Genomic DNA, 17595 nt, shown 5'->3' on the forward strand with positions numbered 1-17595 from the left:
TATCACCAAGCATAATGCTTGATACAGAAGCATTCAATAAAGGAGAGCTTGTTTTATTTTCTTTCCTTTCCTTTCTTGAGTCAGATCTATATGGAACAAAAAGAATGAGCTTGAGCTGAGTCACGTTTCAGGATACATTATAGGAACAAGGCCACTAATCTCAAGCAACTTACTTAAATCAGTACACTTCATATGAACAGCCAATTTACAATTTCATGGCGAGTATTCCCAATCAAGAAAAGTAAAAATTACCTCCATTCTGATCTTGCACATTAACAATTATGCTACTGGTCAAAAATTGCAATATTTTCCTGAAAATAAAATTATTCTGTTATCTATTGTTAATGGTATCCTCATGCTTAGTAATTGTTCATTAACTACATACTTATTGAATAGACAATAATAAACATAAAATGGAACTGTTTAGTTCTCTGATACTCACAAGAGAAGTACATTATCTCTCTCCTTGTCTTGTCATTTGCAAAAAAATAAGAGGCATATAATTTATCATGATAAATTTACTGCATAATTTATCATAGTCCTTGCCATGTAAATGCCCACTATTTCTAGGACAGATATTTTACAAATTAGAAAACTGGCATATCTCTTTCTAAGAAAATACATTTTAGTACGAACAGTATAAAAATAAAATCACAAAATATCTCTAGATGTTTAGATAAATAATGATAAATATGGTGGATAAAGTTTTAATGTATTGTGTTGGCCTGAATCTAGTTCTTAAAGGATAAAAATTGTTTGTGGAGGATTTGAAGAGAGACTCAAGAAGATTAAGTGTGGGTATTGACACTAAAACACTGGAATATTTGCCAAGGTTAAAACCACTTGGCACTGTAATAATGCTGCTGCTGCTGCTGCTGCTGCTAAGTTTCGTCAATCGTGTCCGACTCTGTGCGACCCCATAGACGGCAGCCCACCAGGCTCCCCCATCCCTGGGATTCTCCAGGCAAGACTACTGGAGTGGGTTGCCATTTCCTTCTCCACTGAAATAATGAACAGCTTTAAATGTATCTTTTACTAATGGTAAGTTTCTGGAGGCTACAAGAATTTTTTTCCGGTTTAATGTTTTTTGTATCCAAATTTTACTTCCCCATAGTCTCTTCTCTTAAAGAACTATAAGAAAATATTTATTTCTCATCTTGGACAAACATCCAAATAACACTTACAATTTTTTTCTTTAGGATGAGAGTCATTACTATTGTTATTAATCAATAAACATTTATTATCTACAACATGGAAGACATTAGGTTAGATGCTATGGGGAATATGGAATAAACAGAGTATGACACTTGCCTCCAGGAACTGAAAAGTTAATGTAATCAACACTAACTGATTAATTCATTCAATGCTTATACAGTGAACACATAGTGTTTGCCAAAAACTGTGTTAGTTAGATATTAAAGAACTGTGGTGAAGAGGTAAAACTATCTTGCACTCATGGAATTCATAATGTATTGGAGAGACAGACATAAAAAACCAACAAGAAAATACAAATAAATAGCTATTCACCAGCACTTACTTCAAACTATAAAAAGTCCCATGGAGGAGTGGGTTCTCAGAAACGGAATAGTGGACAAATATTTTATTTAGGAGGAAGGAATGTTTAGGTAAAGGGAATAACTTTTAATAATTACACGAAGGAAGGACAAATACATAATTATAGATAACTTTTATTGAGTGCTTATTACGTATCAGGTATTCTAGTGCATGTTTCATATGTACTTATGTTTATCATAACAATGGTACCAAAACAGGTGTTTATCTCCATTTTAGAAATGAGGAAACCTAAGCAAGGAGAGATGAAGTGATTTACTTAGGGCATGTGCCGTGTGTGTATGACTCATGCGACTTGTGTCTGACCCGCTGCAAACCCATGGACTGTCGCCCACCAGGCTCCTCGGTCCAGGAGATTTCCCAGGCAACAATACTGGATTGGGCTGCATTTCCTACTCCAAGGGATCTTCCAGACCCAGGGATCCAACCCGTGTCTCCTCCCTTGGCAGGTGGATTCTTTATCATTGAACATCTGGGAAACCCTTAGTCAGGGCACATGGCTGGAAAGCAGCAGAGCCAGTATTTAGGTAGCTCTTGAGCATAGGTGCTCAGCCTCTAGCACATAATGTTCCTAAATTAGGCTAAAGTTTGTGATGGAAATTGAATGTATAATAGTGGAGGTATATACCTACAGCCATTTTCTATGAAAGTTTCCGGGAATAGGTGGTTTGAATTGAGATTTTGGCATGGTTAGGAGATCAGGATATTTTATTTAGGAGGAGGAATGTTTAGGTAAAGGGAATAACTTTTAATAATTACATGAAGGAAGGACAAATGGACTTTGGTGGCTGAGGTGTATGCACAAAAGATACGTCTACAATAGTTAGCTGGGCTAAGCCATGGTGGGTCCTCAGTGTGCAGCCTGACATGGGATGATTGGAGGCCACCAAAACTGAGAAGGAAGACCTCCCTGGGGGCCTTTTCAGCACAGTTGATCAAAAGGGAGATAAGGTATAAACCAAGAGAGCCACAGAGAGAATGAAAAGAAGGGAACAGATGTGATAGATGACATGTAAGTGCAACTGTTAAGATAACCAAATTGATAGTTGAATCAGGGTAGTGTGAGGAAGACGGAGGCTATGAATGGGTTCACGGTTACATCAGACATATTTTTTAGCAGGGTGACTTTGGGACAAGGTACTTCATCTCTACAAATCTATTTCCTCATCTGAAAAATGGAAAATAGTATACGCATTTGTGACTATCTAATTAGGAGTTGAAAATGACTTTCAAATTTTCACCAAGTCAATATTGCAGATAATTATGCCATTAGAAAGGATGAAAGAAAAGGAACATTTGGGTGTGTTGAGATCTAGAGGCCTGTAACATATCTATGTGTACACATTCAGTTTGCTAACTAAAATTGGAACCTTAATTCAGGAGGAAGGTCCAGGCTAAAGACAATGACTACCAATCATGAGAGAAGACTGTGTAGAAAGAACCACAGCTGATGGGGTAAGAGAAGGAAGTTAGAAAGGATCAGTGGAGATTTAGAAAAAAGACAGGGTCGGGGAATCCAGTGCCAAGGTTTGAGAGCAATCCAGTGGATCTGATCTAAATTACTCATGGCCTTTGACAGAGCAGCTTTAGTACTGGGCTGAATGCAAAGCTTGGGTTGTTAGGAGGAAAGAAATAAGTGAAATGAAAAGTCATTCTTTCAGTTAGTTCTGGACCTAAAAAAAGGGATCAAAGAGAAAGCAGGGCTGATGGGAATGTGTGTGTATTCAAACATGTTTGTTTAAGAAAGAGTCAACATAATGGGAGAGATTAACAATGAAGAAGAGAGAGGCTATGATTGATGCTGAGGTCTCAAGTTGATATGAATAACAATAAATCAAAAGAAAATAAAGTGAATGCAATATCATTTATTGTGGATCTATTACACCTTTTATGTGTTCACATTAATGTCATCAAGTCCTAAAACACCCTGTAAGGAATTATTTTTCCTATTTGCAGATAAAGAAACTGAAGCTGAGAGAAAACAAAGAGGTTGTTCAAGGATGGAAATGTGGTATTTGATGAAGTTAGGATTCAAATTGAACTTGGCTGAATCCCAAGACCAAATGACTAGAAGAAAGATAAGAATTTGACAAAGAAGACAGAGTTGAGGGAGTTTAATAGGATGTTTAGAACTGCACAGTTAGGGCATCAAAACTGAGTTTGAGGACTTAGGGAAGAATAAAAATCTGTAATGCACCACTGTGGTGCATTTAATGCGATTTTAGAAGGAGATTGCTAAGTAGCTCCAAAAGCATAACTGAGACATGAATTTGTAATGCATGCAGTCAAGTGCAGTTATGTGACTTGTTCCACTTTCTTCAGTTCTAACAAAACATCAATATTGAACAAAGGCCAGAATTCTAAAATTCACTGTAGGCTGGCCTATTAAAAATAAATGCTGAAGATAGCAGCTATGTTATTTGTCAATGAATACTCTAAACCTAAACTTGAAAAAATTCTGAATGTAGAAAGAACATGAGCAACATATTTTTAAAAGCATGGGATCCAGTTAAGGATATTACTGGTTCAGTGAGATCAAGCAAGTCCTTAAATTTGATACTTGCCTTTTTTTCCCATCAATGAATAAATATGTGCTGAGCATTTCCCCCGCAGCTGATGTTGGGAGGAGAGGAGTCCATTCCCCTCATCAACTTCTAGACTTATAAGGAAGAAAAATTATATAAGTAGAGCAGGGTATGCTGCCATTTAGAGGGAATTAGTATACACTGCTGCTGCTAAGTCGCTTTAGTCATGTCCGACTCTGTGCGACCCCAGAGATGGCAGCCCACCAGGCTCCCCCGTCCCTGGGATTCTCCAGGCAAGAACACTGGAGTGGGTTGCCATTTCCTTCTCCAATGCATGAAAGTGAAGTCGCTCAGTCGTGTCCGACTCTTAGCGACCCCGTGGACTGCAGCCTACCAGGCTCCTCCGTCCATGGGATTCTCCAGGCAAGAGTACTGGAGTGGGGTGCCATTGCCTTCTCCTAGTATATACTAGTGTGTTCTAAATTATATGTAATAATCCACTAGGGAACAAAACAGAATATAAGATATCAAATAAGCAAAGCCAATATTGAGAGAAATAATGGGCCAAAAGGAATGAATGTTCCCTGGGCTAAGCATAAAGCCTACCTTCCTACAGCAGTCAGTCAATCATTGTGCTGTACGAGGGATGGATACTTCAGGTGCTTCAAAATCTGCCTCTTCTGTACTTTCATTCCAAACCCTTGACCATTTGAAAAGGATCAGAGTCACTGTCTACCAGGCAGACACTAGAGGGCAACAGAATCAATCTTCATCTCTCTCATTCTGGTGCACGTGCACACACACACAGACACACTAGCCCACACTAGTCCACTGTCCACAGGTGTAAATAGCAGTGTCAGGCTATGTCAGTGAGAGCAGGATGTCACAAGAATCCCATCATGGATGTAAGCAAGAGAAACATTCAGTTAGGAGTCTTCTTGAAAAGTCTACTGGAGAAACTACAAGAAAAACTGATTTTCTATTTCTGAAATTTTCATGAACATGAGGTATCACTAAGATCTTATTTATATATGCACCAAACTACGTGATTGAACACTGTGGTGGAGAAAAAAAGATGCTATCTGAACACTGTACGGATGTGACAGTTGAACCATAAAGAAGGCTGAGCGCTGAAGAATTGATGCTTTCAGATTGTGGTGCTGAAGAAGACTCTTGAGAGTTCCTTGGACAGCAAGGAGATCAAACCAGTCAATCCTAAAAGAAATCAACCCTGAATATTCATTGGAAGGACTGATGCTGAAGTTGAAGTTCCAAAACTTTGGCTACCTGATGAGAAGAGCCATTAGAAAAGAACTTGGTGCTGGGAAAGATTGAGGGCAGGGGGAGAAGAGGGTGACAGAGATGAGATGGTTGGATGGCATCATCGACTCAATGGACATGAGTTTGAGCAAACTCTGGGAGATAGTGAAGGACAGGGAAGCCTGGGGTGCTGCAGTCCATGGGGTCACAAAGAGTTGGACATGACTTAGCAACTGAACAACAAATATCTGTTGGCTCTCCAATTCCACAGCAAACCCACAGAGGAGGATGTATTTTTCTATTTATACACGATGTAATCATTTTGTGAAATGTTTAAACTGATGGGGATAAATAGGGTAACATACTGAGGATAACACAAAGAAATATCACTTATTTTGCTTAAAACACATTCTAATTTTTGCTGTGTATTTCCTCTGAAATCACAACGTATCTCACAATCTGTAGCCAAGTTTCAGTTTAGTTTCAAAGTTTCAGTTATTTTTGACTTAAAAGATAAGTTTTTAGAGGATGGAATTAGTTGTCAGGATTGCTACTTGATATCTGAAATAGTTAGATTTTCTCAAGAGTCCTTTGAAACAAACTGTGGTTCACACTCAATTGTGGATTTAAATACCAATCCTTTACCTCTGTCCATCCACTTTTCACATTAATTTTCTCAGAAGGCATTGTTAGAAACTGAAAATTGAGTAGTTTATTTAAAAGACTTTATGGATTATAGAAATATATGGTATTTTTATCTATAATAGTACTGAAAGCATAAAACAAGTGTAGGTGTTAATTAGATAACCAGCAAAGCATGTTCCAAGTCTCACATAGCTGTTCTTTAGTTGCTAAGTCGTGTCCGACTCTTTTTGTGATCCCCATGCACCGTCGCCTGCCAGGCTCCTCTGTCCATGGGGTTTCCTAGGCAAAAATACTGGAGAGGGTTGCTCTTGCTGTCTCCAGGGGATCTTCCCAACCCAGGGATCAAACCTGCATCTCCTGCATTAGCAGGAGGATTCTTTAAGCTACCTATTAATAATGAAAGGCTCTGCTCATAGATTGTGTATAAATTATTAACCTTTCAAAGTAAAAAGTGACATGAAGAAATGTCAGGAAAGTGATTTGAGGCCCCTTCTTCTCTGCTTCCTCCTTCCTTCTTCTTCATCTAGTTAACACTAAGATACGGATGGCACTTCTTTGTTTATGAATGTTTGCTAACAAGTCTCTCTTTTTTTTTTTTATTGATTAAAAAAATCATGATTGGCTTTTTCTTCTACCAATTTTATTCAGTCATGACCAAAATCACTGTGTTGTAATACCCTCTGAGATTCTAAAATGAACAGTGTTTCACTGATGGAGGACTAGGAACAATTGAAGAAATCAGTAAATCAGTTGGGGGTATGTTTGAATTTAAAAATATACATTTCTGCAGGGCAGAAGTATGGTCAATTGGTGGATTATAAACCTCAAACTGAAAGAATAGCTATTTCTTTAAACAATTCCGAAAATAGCTCATGGAACATTTGAATGCATATGTGACAACTCTGAGATCTATCAGAATGTGATTATAATATTGAAGCTGTATAAATATTATGAAAGAAACAATAAAGCATTTTAGCAATGCAAATAGATTGCACATTTTCTCTATTAAGTTTAGATATACTCTTAAAAAGACATAACTATTATAACATAGTATAAAATTTCATCATGTGTTTATCTGACATACTTTCAACAAGCAGATAAGATTATTGGATTTATTTTAAATAAAACTGGTCATCAGAAGAATATTAGAAGAATAAATCAATAGGAAACACCCTTTACCATGCATGTCGCAAGCTAATTCATACATTCCTATTTCCTTAACACACTTTTACAAAAGAACCTTTGGTAGCTTGCAAAATTACTGTACCTAAAACTATTCATAGCCATAAAATGTGCTTATAAAAATGCTGTCCCTTACAATAACTACAGGCACTTCCTTCAGCTATAGTGACAGCAAAACATACATTTGCAAAATAATTGCTCCATCCTAGCTATAATGGCAATGTCTACTATAGACATACTGGCAAAATGCAAACTACTAACAAAAAGACAGAATACAAAAAAGAGTTTGTCAAATTTAATAGAGTAATTATCAAGTATAACCTTGCAAAATTAGAATGCAGCCACAGTGAAAGAGGAAATACTAAGTCACCTAAAGACAATGATATCAATCAAATATCAAAGCTATTATTGCAGAAGCAAAGGTATAAATACCCAGAGGATGTGAGAGAGAAAAATTTATTTTCCGCATCCACTGAATCCTACCCTCATACTAGCTTGCAAACCTACTGTTATTATTATTTAGTACCATATTATTTATGAAGTATGTGTAGTGTGCATGGGGCTGCATCTGTTAAAGTTGAGTCCTCACTGGAGAATCAGAAGTGAATGCATAACCCTTTGAAAGTCAATTTATCTTAGAAAGTAACCCTGGATGTTGAAAACTTTCAAGAGGAATTTTAAGTCCAACAGTGGTTAAAATTTTGAGAATAAAGTTGTGTAGAATTGAGTCCCCAGGATGTAATGAACAATAGTACTGTGTGTCAATGTACAAGGTTGAATTGAATTGACTCATTGACTTACCTGGCATGTTGCATTCATCAATGACTATACATGATGGATAATGACTAAAATGACTATACTCCCCACATACATGACAATCACTATATAAAACCTTTCCAGGAGGGAAAATTATGCTTATTCCTCATTTGAAGGACATATAAGATTAAAAAGTAGTTTATTAGTTTCTGTATATATTTTTGTATTAATTTCTGTATTCTTTTACAAGCAAAAGATATCCTATTATAATTCCAGATAGTAGATGATACCAATACTCTCCAATGACCATTTGCTATTCTTAAAAGTGGGGAAAAAGTTGGATTGGTTATCATTTTGTCCTCTGGAAATAAGAAATACTAACGATTTTCATTAGTCCACCATTATAGTGACTTAATCTAATAATCAGAATATATGCTAAAATGACCAGAAGCATTTCAATGTTCTCTATTAACTGTTTACTGGCAATAAAATTATTTATCTTTTGAGAAACCGAAGACAAATTTTGACATATTCACCAACACGGTAATTGACTACTATATTTTCCTAAGAGCCATCAGAAGTATTATAATTCACTTTCTCAAGCAAAATGTATACACCTTTGTTACAAACAGAAAATAATTGCTTTTTTAAATTTGACTATGGAAACACAAAGTGTGTTTTATGTACTAAGGTATTCTCTCCTTCAAAATTGTCCCTTGTAAACGAAAAAGTAGCATAGACATGTATACACCATCAAGTATAAAACAGATAGCTGGTGGGAAGCTGCTGTATAACACAGGGAGCCCAGCCTGGAGCTCTGTGATGATCCAGAAGGGGTAGGCTGGGGTTCGGGAGGGAGGCTCAAGAGGGAGGTGATATACGTAAAACTGTGGTGATTCGCATTGCTGCATGGCATAAAGCAACACAACACCTTGTAAAGCAATTTTCCTCCCATTAAAAAATAAAAATAAAAACTGTAAAAAGAATTGTCCCTTGGTGTCATTCTTACAAAGCTAATATCCTTCAAAGGGTGTTCTAAAATTTGGGGCTTCAAGCTCAAGTTATACAAAAAGCAACTGGGACTTAACAGAGAGAGAAAAGGAGTCACATCCCAGAAAGAAACTTAAGCAACACGAGTTAGCTTTTTATTGGATAGACTTTTTGAATGGTTATCAAAATGTATTCCTTTAACATAATGAATATTTATCTCATTTCATGGGCCTAATACTGTCTTACTTAAGACTTTTGAACAAAAGACTAAAGGTAACGGGTCTTCATTTCCTTTGTATCAACTCCTTTCCAATAGTGAACAGGTATTGTTAACAGGTTAACAACAGCTAACAGGTTATTTGGAAGCCAGAAAGGCCAGATAAGTTTCACAAAGGGTTATTTAGGGGTGGGAGTATGTAATCAGAGCTGGTTCATGGCAATATTAAAACAAGTGGACTAATCTTGCAAAACGCTTAAGACCACCAATGACTCAGAACCAGCAGACACTACAGACTAGCCGTATAGTAGCATCACTGTCAAAAGAGCAATGCCCATGTACAAACACACTAATTTTAACAGTTTTCAAGATAAAATGGAAAAAAACAACTTACTGAAAAGTCTTCAAAGATTTTCTTGAGTTCTTTGTGACCATGCCTTTCAGCAATATGTGCTGGATCTGAACCTTCCAAATTTTTTATCTTAGATGCCCTGGTTGCTCCTGAACATTGAAGCAAATGAATAGCCAAGTTCTTTAACCCAAATTTTGCCGCACAGTGGAGAAGAGTTGGAAGTTCTTTGAAATAAGAATCTGAAATAAGCAAAACAGAATAATTTTTTTCATCACATTTGGAACCATATAAGAAAAAGTCAGACACAATCTATTGGGAACATGTGTACACCTGTGGCAGATTCATGTTGATGTATGGCAAAACCAATACAATATTGTAAAGTAAAAAAAAAAAAAAAAAGATCACACCCCCCCCAAAAAAATAATACCCACAAAGCTTTGCTGACTTGTAGAGTCAGCAAATAAGAAACCATCAATGGTTTAGCAGTGTAGACTCTCCCCTTTCTATTCCTTATCTTAAATCAAGCATACATCAATATTCTCACTAGCATTAGTGCCTCTACCTTACTTGTATGGTAAGTTTAATATAGAAAGCCATATCAGTCTCAAATGTAAAACAAAACAAAAACATTACACTGTAAAAACTTCTTTTCAATGTATTTCAGTATTAACCAAATACTTAAATAACAAATGAATTCCTCTATAAGATCTTTTTTGTGTTTTTTACTTCCATGTCTACTTTGTTTCCTTTTGAAGTTGAAATGAACATGAAATTCCAGGAAGGGTTATGTTAGATTACTGTATGAGTTTTTTTCTTTCAAAAAGCAACTGCAGATTCTTGGGTAATGTGCTATGAGAGCATCCTGTGAACCAATGTAGACGGAGTTGTAAATTTTCCAATACACATCTCTGACTTTCTGGGCTGGGTGAAACAAGCCCTGTAAACAATACTGTAGCATTCTACATGGTCCAATCGCAACTCTCAGACCCTCCAGGGCCCCCATAACTGCCTGAATTACATGGGGAGATGTCTCGAACACATTGGGCCATACATAGTTAAGAACACCTATATTCGTTATGAACTTGACTATATCTTGTAACTTTATTGTTTATTTTGTGTTTAATGCACAGCTGTTTCACACCTTAAACTTGCTTTGATTTGGTGATGTAAACTTTTAAACATTGCAGATCAGCGTAGAACTGGTCATAGATAAAGAGCTAGAAATCCAGTAGCATGATTTTTAAATAACCTTTGTTTTTGATGGTAAGCAGTAAACGCCAGTAGTGACCAAGAACAAAGTGATTACACACACTATACTGGAGGGCTTTCATTTTTAATTCATGTTTATGAAGATTTAGAATTCATTCCTTGTGTTTAAAGGGAATGTTTAATTGAGAAATAAACATTTGTGTACAAAAAAAAAAAAAAGTAACTGCAATAGCAAATACAGGTAGGCACTTTTATAAAAATCTTCAGTATGGAATTTTCCATTAGGATTTTGTAGGTTTCATGTCAATGTTTTGGAGTTTGAATTTCCTAATTACATATTAGTTAGAAGACATGTATTAATTATGCATAACTATAAGATGATGAATGCAAACTTCTACCCCAACGATAACACACACACATACACAAACTGCTGAGTGGTGGTTTATTGTTATTCTATACTTTCACACCTTGCTAGAAAAACTGTGTTATAGAAATTACACATCACCTTACTTTAATAGCTGTGGCATTATTAGAAGCAAGCAATGTGAAGATTTATAGTAACAGAAACAAAACCATCAAAGCAGAAGTCAATTATCTTTCAGCAAAATTCTGAAGCAGTGAAAACAGCCACCTCATAATGTTTTGGAAAATTGTGAATCTGGCCTCATTTATCTCTTTGCCATTTTGTAGACCAAAAAAAAAAAAAAAAAGGAAGAGAGAGGGGATTTAAACTTGGTGCTTTCAGTTCACTTGGGTGTGTGGGTGTTTGAGGGCTAAATAAATCATTTCATTTTTTGGTTTGTATGTTTAACCAGGAAACACAACAAAACAAAAACCTTTAGGATATGTTAAAGACTTCTGGTAAGGAAATATTTTATCCTTCAAAATGTGTTAGAACTAAATGGCTATAGGTAGATCTATGATTGAATTTCAATGACAAAAGCACTGGTCCCTTCTTGTATGGTGTGCAGTGAGCAAAAAATTATCAAGTATTTTATAAAGATGAGCTTATAATAGCTGAAACTCTTCAAGGTAGGTAGCAATTTTCAAACTAAAAATAATGTATTTTCTTAAAAAGGAGTTAAGATGCAATTTTCTATTTATTTTCATTTAAATAAACGATAAAATAATTTTCTGCTATAATTAAACCAAACCAAAGTTAGTAAAGAAAAATATTTGCATTATGTCAGAGTTTTTACATGCCCTTGGTCATGTTTTCTGTTATACCATCATTACTTGCCAGTCAATGCCTTATGCATTGTTCCTGCATATTGCTATTCTGGTATACTTTTAAATCACAGTTATTGCAGCACAAAATATTATTTTCATTAAATAAGTGTTTAATCAGTGTACAAATACATTCACCTTTTAACCTGTTTGTAAATTTCTCAAGTTTAAGGTGATATAGTATTAGAAACAACTATGATAAACTTTATTAAGAATCTCTCTTTTTATATACCAGGAAGAATAAAAAAGACAGTGACCAAGTGTACATGGTTTTTCAGGGCTCATTTCTTGGCAGTTTTGATATTCTATGTTTTCTGGCACATAAAAGGAAGAAGTTCTGCTGATTTAAGATTATGCTGCGTATACTAAATGGGACTACAGGTTTGTAGGCTGGTTCCTTTATTTTCCATTTCTTTATTTCATTTTTAGTTGTAGCTGAAAACCCACTAACCTACTAGAAGGCTTTGCAAGCTTATAAACATGAAAAAGCTTTGGAAGTCATCTTTCCAGTTTCCTACCCAGTAAGAGAATTGCCTTCCTGCAGTCTATAAGAGATGATCTTCCACGTACTGCCTGAATAGCCCTAATGATCGAGTGTTTTCTACTTTCTAAGGCACCTGTTTCTTGATTAGACAACACTGATCATTAGACATTTTTACTTCTGTTGAGGTGAAATGTATTTCCTCTAAATTACCTGCTCTTCATATCCCTTGGGCTATACAGAATATGATCCTTATGAAAGTGCGGGCTTAGAATCAGCTGGCTTTGCCATATGTTCACTGTGTGAAGTTTCAGCAAGCCACTCAGTATTCGAGCCTAGCTGTATTTCAGCATCTCAGTATTTTAGCATCCAAGTTTGTAGGGCTATTGACATAATTAAATGACAACATATTCTAAAAAGTGCCCACAAGAGTCTTAGTTTCCTTTTCTTTCTCTCTTTTGCATCAAATGGTTTAAAGCTGCCTTGTCCTAACTCACCTTTGTCCCAATCTTATGATCACAAATTCTTTTCACTATTTCAACTAGTTATCATCCTAAGAGACTGACTCCACTTTTTAAATGGTGGATCTTTTTGAAACCTGCCCCAATGTGATCATTACAGCCATCCCTTTCATGGTCCTGGATGAGGTTATTTCTGCTGCTTAGTTTCATTACGTAAGAAATGCTCAGCTTGCTAAGGTACATGACCAATAATTAGAAATTTTCTAATTTAAGTTTTTTTTTAAATTAATATATGGTAGAGTTAACATTTCAAAGGATTAAAATGTTTTGTAGGAGTAATATTAGTTGTTTTAATACTAATTAGATCATGACCTCTAGCATTATTTTTCAGGACATTAAGTTAAATATACTTAATGTATGTGTATATATTATTATCTCAGTATACATATTATATTTATATATGAATAAAGGTATTCATGTCAATAAAGGCATAATTATGCTAAGAAATAGTTTGGGTTTTCTGGTATCATGCTTTTTATAAAATCATACTTTTTATATTTTACCTTGATTTGATTACTAGAAGAATTTGAGACAAGAATGAATTGCTCTGTGTACCATACAAGCACATTTGTAACAGTGTAAGATAAGAAAGTTCTTTATCTTAAAAAAACAAACAAATCTTGTTGGGTGAGCCTATCTTCTCTCCTGGGCATTCACTCAGTGTAGAGAATGCACACATGCATGGTCAGTCGCTAAGTTATGTCTGACTCTTTGTGGCCCCATAGACTGTAGCCCACCAGGCTCCTCTGTCCATGGGATTCTCCAGGCAAGACTACTGGAGTGGGTTGCCATTTCCTACTCCAGGGGATTTTCCCAACCCAGGGATCAAACCTGTGTCTCTTAAGTCACCTGCATTGGTAGGTGGATTCTTTATTACTGAGCCACCTGAGATGCCGTCAGAGAATGAGTGCTGATCAAAGAATGTATCAGTGACTCAGGAGATTATTGCAATCTATCCCTTGCTCTTCTTCAGTGCTTAACTTTATTCTAGACCACATGATTACTAATGTTTTTGCTTACAGATATTTATGTTTTGATTGCTTTTGAAAAATTATAGAAGTGTAATTTCACTGATCACGAGTTTCAGGAGTTTTGACAGTTATACATATCTATATAACCATCATCCAAAACAAGCTGAAGAAACTAATCACCATCGCAAGTTCCCTTCTTTTTCGTTCAAGTCAATTCTCCACTTCTGAGGCAACTACTGTCTAACTTTTATCTAAACAGATGAGTTTTATTTCATCTGATATTTTACACAACTGAAATCATACAGTATATACTCTTGCATTCCATTCTCTTCTCTATTTCTGATGAGAGTGAAATCGCTCAGTCGTGTCTGACTCTTTGGGACCCCATGGACTGTAGCCCACCAGGCTCCTCCAACCATGGGATTCTCCAGGCAAGAATACTGGAGTGGCTTGCCATTTCCTTCTCCGGGGGATCTTCCCAACCCAGGGATCGAACCCAGGGATTGAACCCGGGTCTCCCGCATTGGAGGCAGACGCTTTAATCTCTGAGCCAGAAGTCAGGTGTAATTCTTATTGTTTTCCAGTATGGCATGTGCTTTCCTCAATACACACATCCCCACCTCAACTCCTACCCCAGCTACTTTTAAGATTTTCTCTTTATCTTTGATTTTTATCAGTTTAACTCTGGGGTGAGTAGGTATAAAATTTTTGTATATATTCTGCTAGGGGGTTACAGGTATTATTGAATCTATGGTTTAATGCCATTCATCAATTTTGGATCATTCCCCAGCCTTTAGTTCTTCAAATATTTTTCTGCTCATTCTCTCTCTTTACTCTGAGAATTCAATTACACATATGCTTAATATGTAGTATTATCCCATAGACCTCGAGTCAAAACTGAGTAGATGAACTGAGTTTGTTCTTCTTTTAAGGCTTTACTTAGACTCTGGATTTTTCATCTTTTTCAGTTTGAATAATTTATTATGACTGTCTTCAAGTAAACTGATTCTTTTCTTTTTTCCTACAATTATGCCCATCTAATATCCAAAATTTTTCTGATATTATATGTTTCTAGAATTTCCTTTTTTTAAATTATAATTTCCATTGCTCTGATTAAATTTCCATCTCTTCATGCATTTGTACCATTTTACAATAGATTCTGTAACATACATATCGTAATTATGTTAACGTTCCTACTTGATCATTTCAACATCTGGAGCATTTCTATGTTTGCCTCTAATGACTATCTTCTCTTGACCACAGGTCATCTTTAATTCCTTCTTTGTATTTCTTGTAATTTAATATCTGGTGCTGAACAATATACCTAAAGGATCAAAGTAAATAATATCTACCCCAAGAAAAGGCACACCCTTTCTTCAGTCAGACAACTAGACTTGAAAGCGGACTCAAACTAATCTGTAGATGAGCTGAACTTCGTCATTTTTTTTTGTGACTTCACTTAGATTTAGTTAATCACTGGCTTCAAATACTTTGAGGGCAGAACCCTAACTTTCTTGCACAGCTTGGGATCTAAGCTTCGGTGAGACTCAAGAAATCTCTGTTGCTTTACAGACTGGCTGTCAGCCCTTGGGTAACTGGATGGTTCTTTTTCCTCTCAAGTTCTGCCTCCAGAAGTTTTCACATCAGAATATCTCACTCAGATTTTGTGCAGCCTCTGTATACACCCAGTTAAGGTAGATTCCTTACTCTCCCAAATAGGGGATATTATTTCACTTTTACAACTCTCCATATTTAGAATCTGTTTGCTGCTGCTTTCCATACAATAAAAGCTTTGATGGAATTTGTTTCAGCAACTCTGTCCCACTCCTGCTCTTTAGCAGCCACTAGTGGCCCAATGGCACCCCACTCCAGTCCTCTTGCCTAGAAAACCCCATGGAAGGAGGAGCCTGGTGGGCTGAGGTCCATGGGGTCGCGGAGAGTCGGATACGACTGAGCGACTTCCCTTTCACTTTTCACTTTCATGCATTGGAGAAGGAAATGGCAACCCACTCCAGTGTTCTTGCCTCGAGAATCCCAGGGACGGGAGAGCCTGGTGGGCTGCCGTCTATGGGGTCGGGTCGCACAGAGTTGGACACGACTGAAGCGACTTAGCAGCAGCAGCAGTGGTCCAAGAACTGAGAACTTCCATATGTACAAGAAGGACTTAGAAAAGGCAGAGAAACCAGAGATCAAACTGCCAACATTTGTTGGATCACAGAGAAAACAAGGGAATTCCAGAAAAACACTGACTTCTGCTTCATTGACTACGCTAAAGCCTTTGATTGTGTGAATCACAACAAACTGTAGAAAATTCTTAGAGATGGGAATACCAGACCACCACCTTACTTGTCTCCTGAGAAACCTGTATGCAAGTAAAAAAGCAACAGTTAGAGTCAGACATGGAAAAGCTGACTGGTTCCAAATTGGAAAAGAAGTATGTCAATGCTGTATATTGTCACCCCGTTTATTTAGCATATATGTAGAGTATATCATGTGAAATGCCAGACTGGATGAATCACAAGTTAAAATCAAGATTGCCAGGAGAAATATCAACAACCTCAGATACCCAGATGGTAACACTGTAATGACAGAAAGTAAAGAAGAACTGAAGAGTCTCTTGATGAGGGTGAAAGAAGAGAGTGAAAAAGCTGGCTTAACATGCAACATTCAGAAAACTAAGGTCATAGCATCTGGTCCCATCCCTTCATGGCAAATAGAAGGGGGAAAAGTGGAAACAGTGACAGACTTTATATTCTTGGATTCCAAAATCAGCACGGATGGCAACTGCAGCCATGAAATTAAAAGGCACTTGCACCTTGGAAGGAAAGTTATGACAAACCTAGACAGCATATTAAAAAACAGGGACATCACTTTACTGACAAAGGCCCATCTAGTCAAAGTTATGGTTTTTCTAGTAGTCATGTAGAGATGTGAGAGTTGGACCATAAAGAAGGCTGAGCACCAAAGAATTGATGCTTTTGAACTGCAGTGCTAGAGAATACTCTTGAGAGTCCTGCAAGGAGTCTGCAAGGAGATCAAACCAATCACTGAATCCTAAAGGAAATCAACCCTGAATACTCATTGGAAGGACTGATGCTGAAGCTCAAGCTCTGATACTCTGGCCACCAGATGCAAAGAGCCAATTCATTGGAAAAGATCCAATTGGAAAGATCCATTGGAAAAGATGCTGGGGAAAAGTGCAAGCAAAAAAAGAAGGGTGTGGCAGAGAATGAGATGGTTAGACAGCTTCTCTGACTTAATGGACATGAATTTGAGTGAACTGTGGGAAATCGGGAAGGACAGGGGAGCCTGGAGTGCTGCAGTCCATGGGCTCTCAAAGAGTCAGACACAACTGAGAGACCGAACAAGTGGTCCTCAGGTATTTTAAGGGTCTTTCTTGACCTACTACCCGCCTCCAGAATTGACATACTAACTTTGTGCACGTAAGACAACCTACAAAAGAGTTAGTGGGTGATGCAGACCCACTCTGTAACTGGGGCCCTTTGGGATTTTCATTCATCACACTAGCTTAAGTGCAGCCATTATATATTTGCTAAATATTCAGCTGGTTTTTCTTTACTCCTCATCTATAGTGAGTTATTATCTTTTTGCTCTGTAAGGGATGAAGGAAGTTACGAGTTGCTTCTCTATCGTGAAGGACTTGTTCTTTCCTGGAACTTAGTTCGT

The 17595-nt window shown here is 36.8% G+C and overlaps 1 protein-coding gene across 6 annotated transcripts in view; it reads right to left on the reverse strand.

Moving 5' to 3' along the window:
- Nucleotides 1-17595, reverse strand: part of BANK1 (B cell scaffold protein with ankyrin repeats 1) — a 321139-nt gene that overhangs the window by 163686 nt on the left and 139858 nt on the right. For all 6 annotated transcript variants that reach the window (XM_059887725.1, XM_024993521.2, XM_010805953.3 and 3 more), the window contains one exon: nt 9542-9738. In XM_059887725.1, coding sequence (XP_059743708.1) covers nt 9542-9738 — 197 coding nt within the window. The remainder of the gene's footprint in view (nt 1-9541; nt 9739-17595) is intronic.

This window comes from Bos taurus, chromosome 6 (assembly GCF_002263795.3).
Source record: "Bos taurus isolate L1 Dominette 01449 registration number 42190680 breed Hereford chromosome 6, ARS-UCD2.0, whole genome shotgun sequence".
In the NCBI taxonomy this organism is placed as follows: domain Eukaryota; kingdom Metazoa; phylum Chordata; class Mammalia; order Artiodactyla; family Bovidae; genus Bos; species Bos taurus.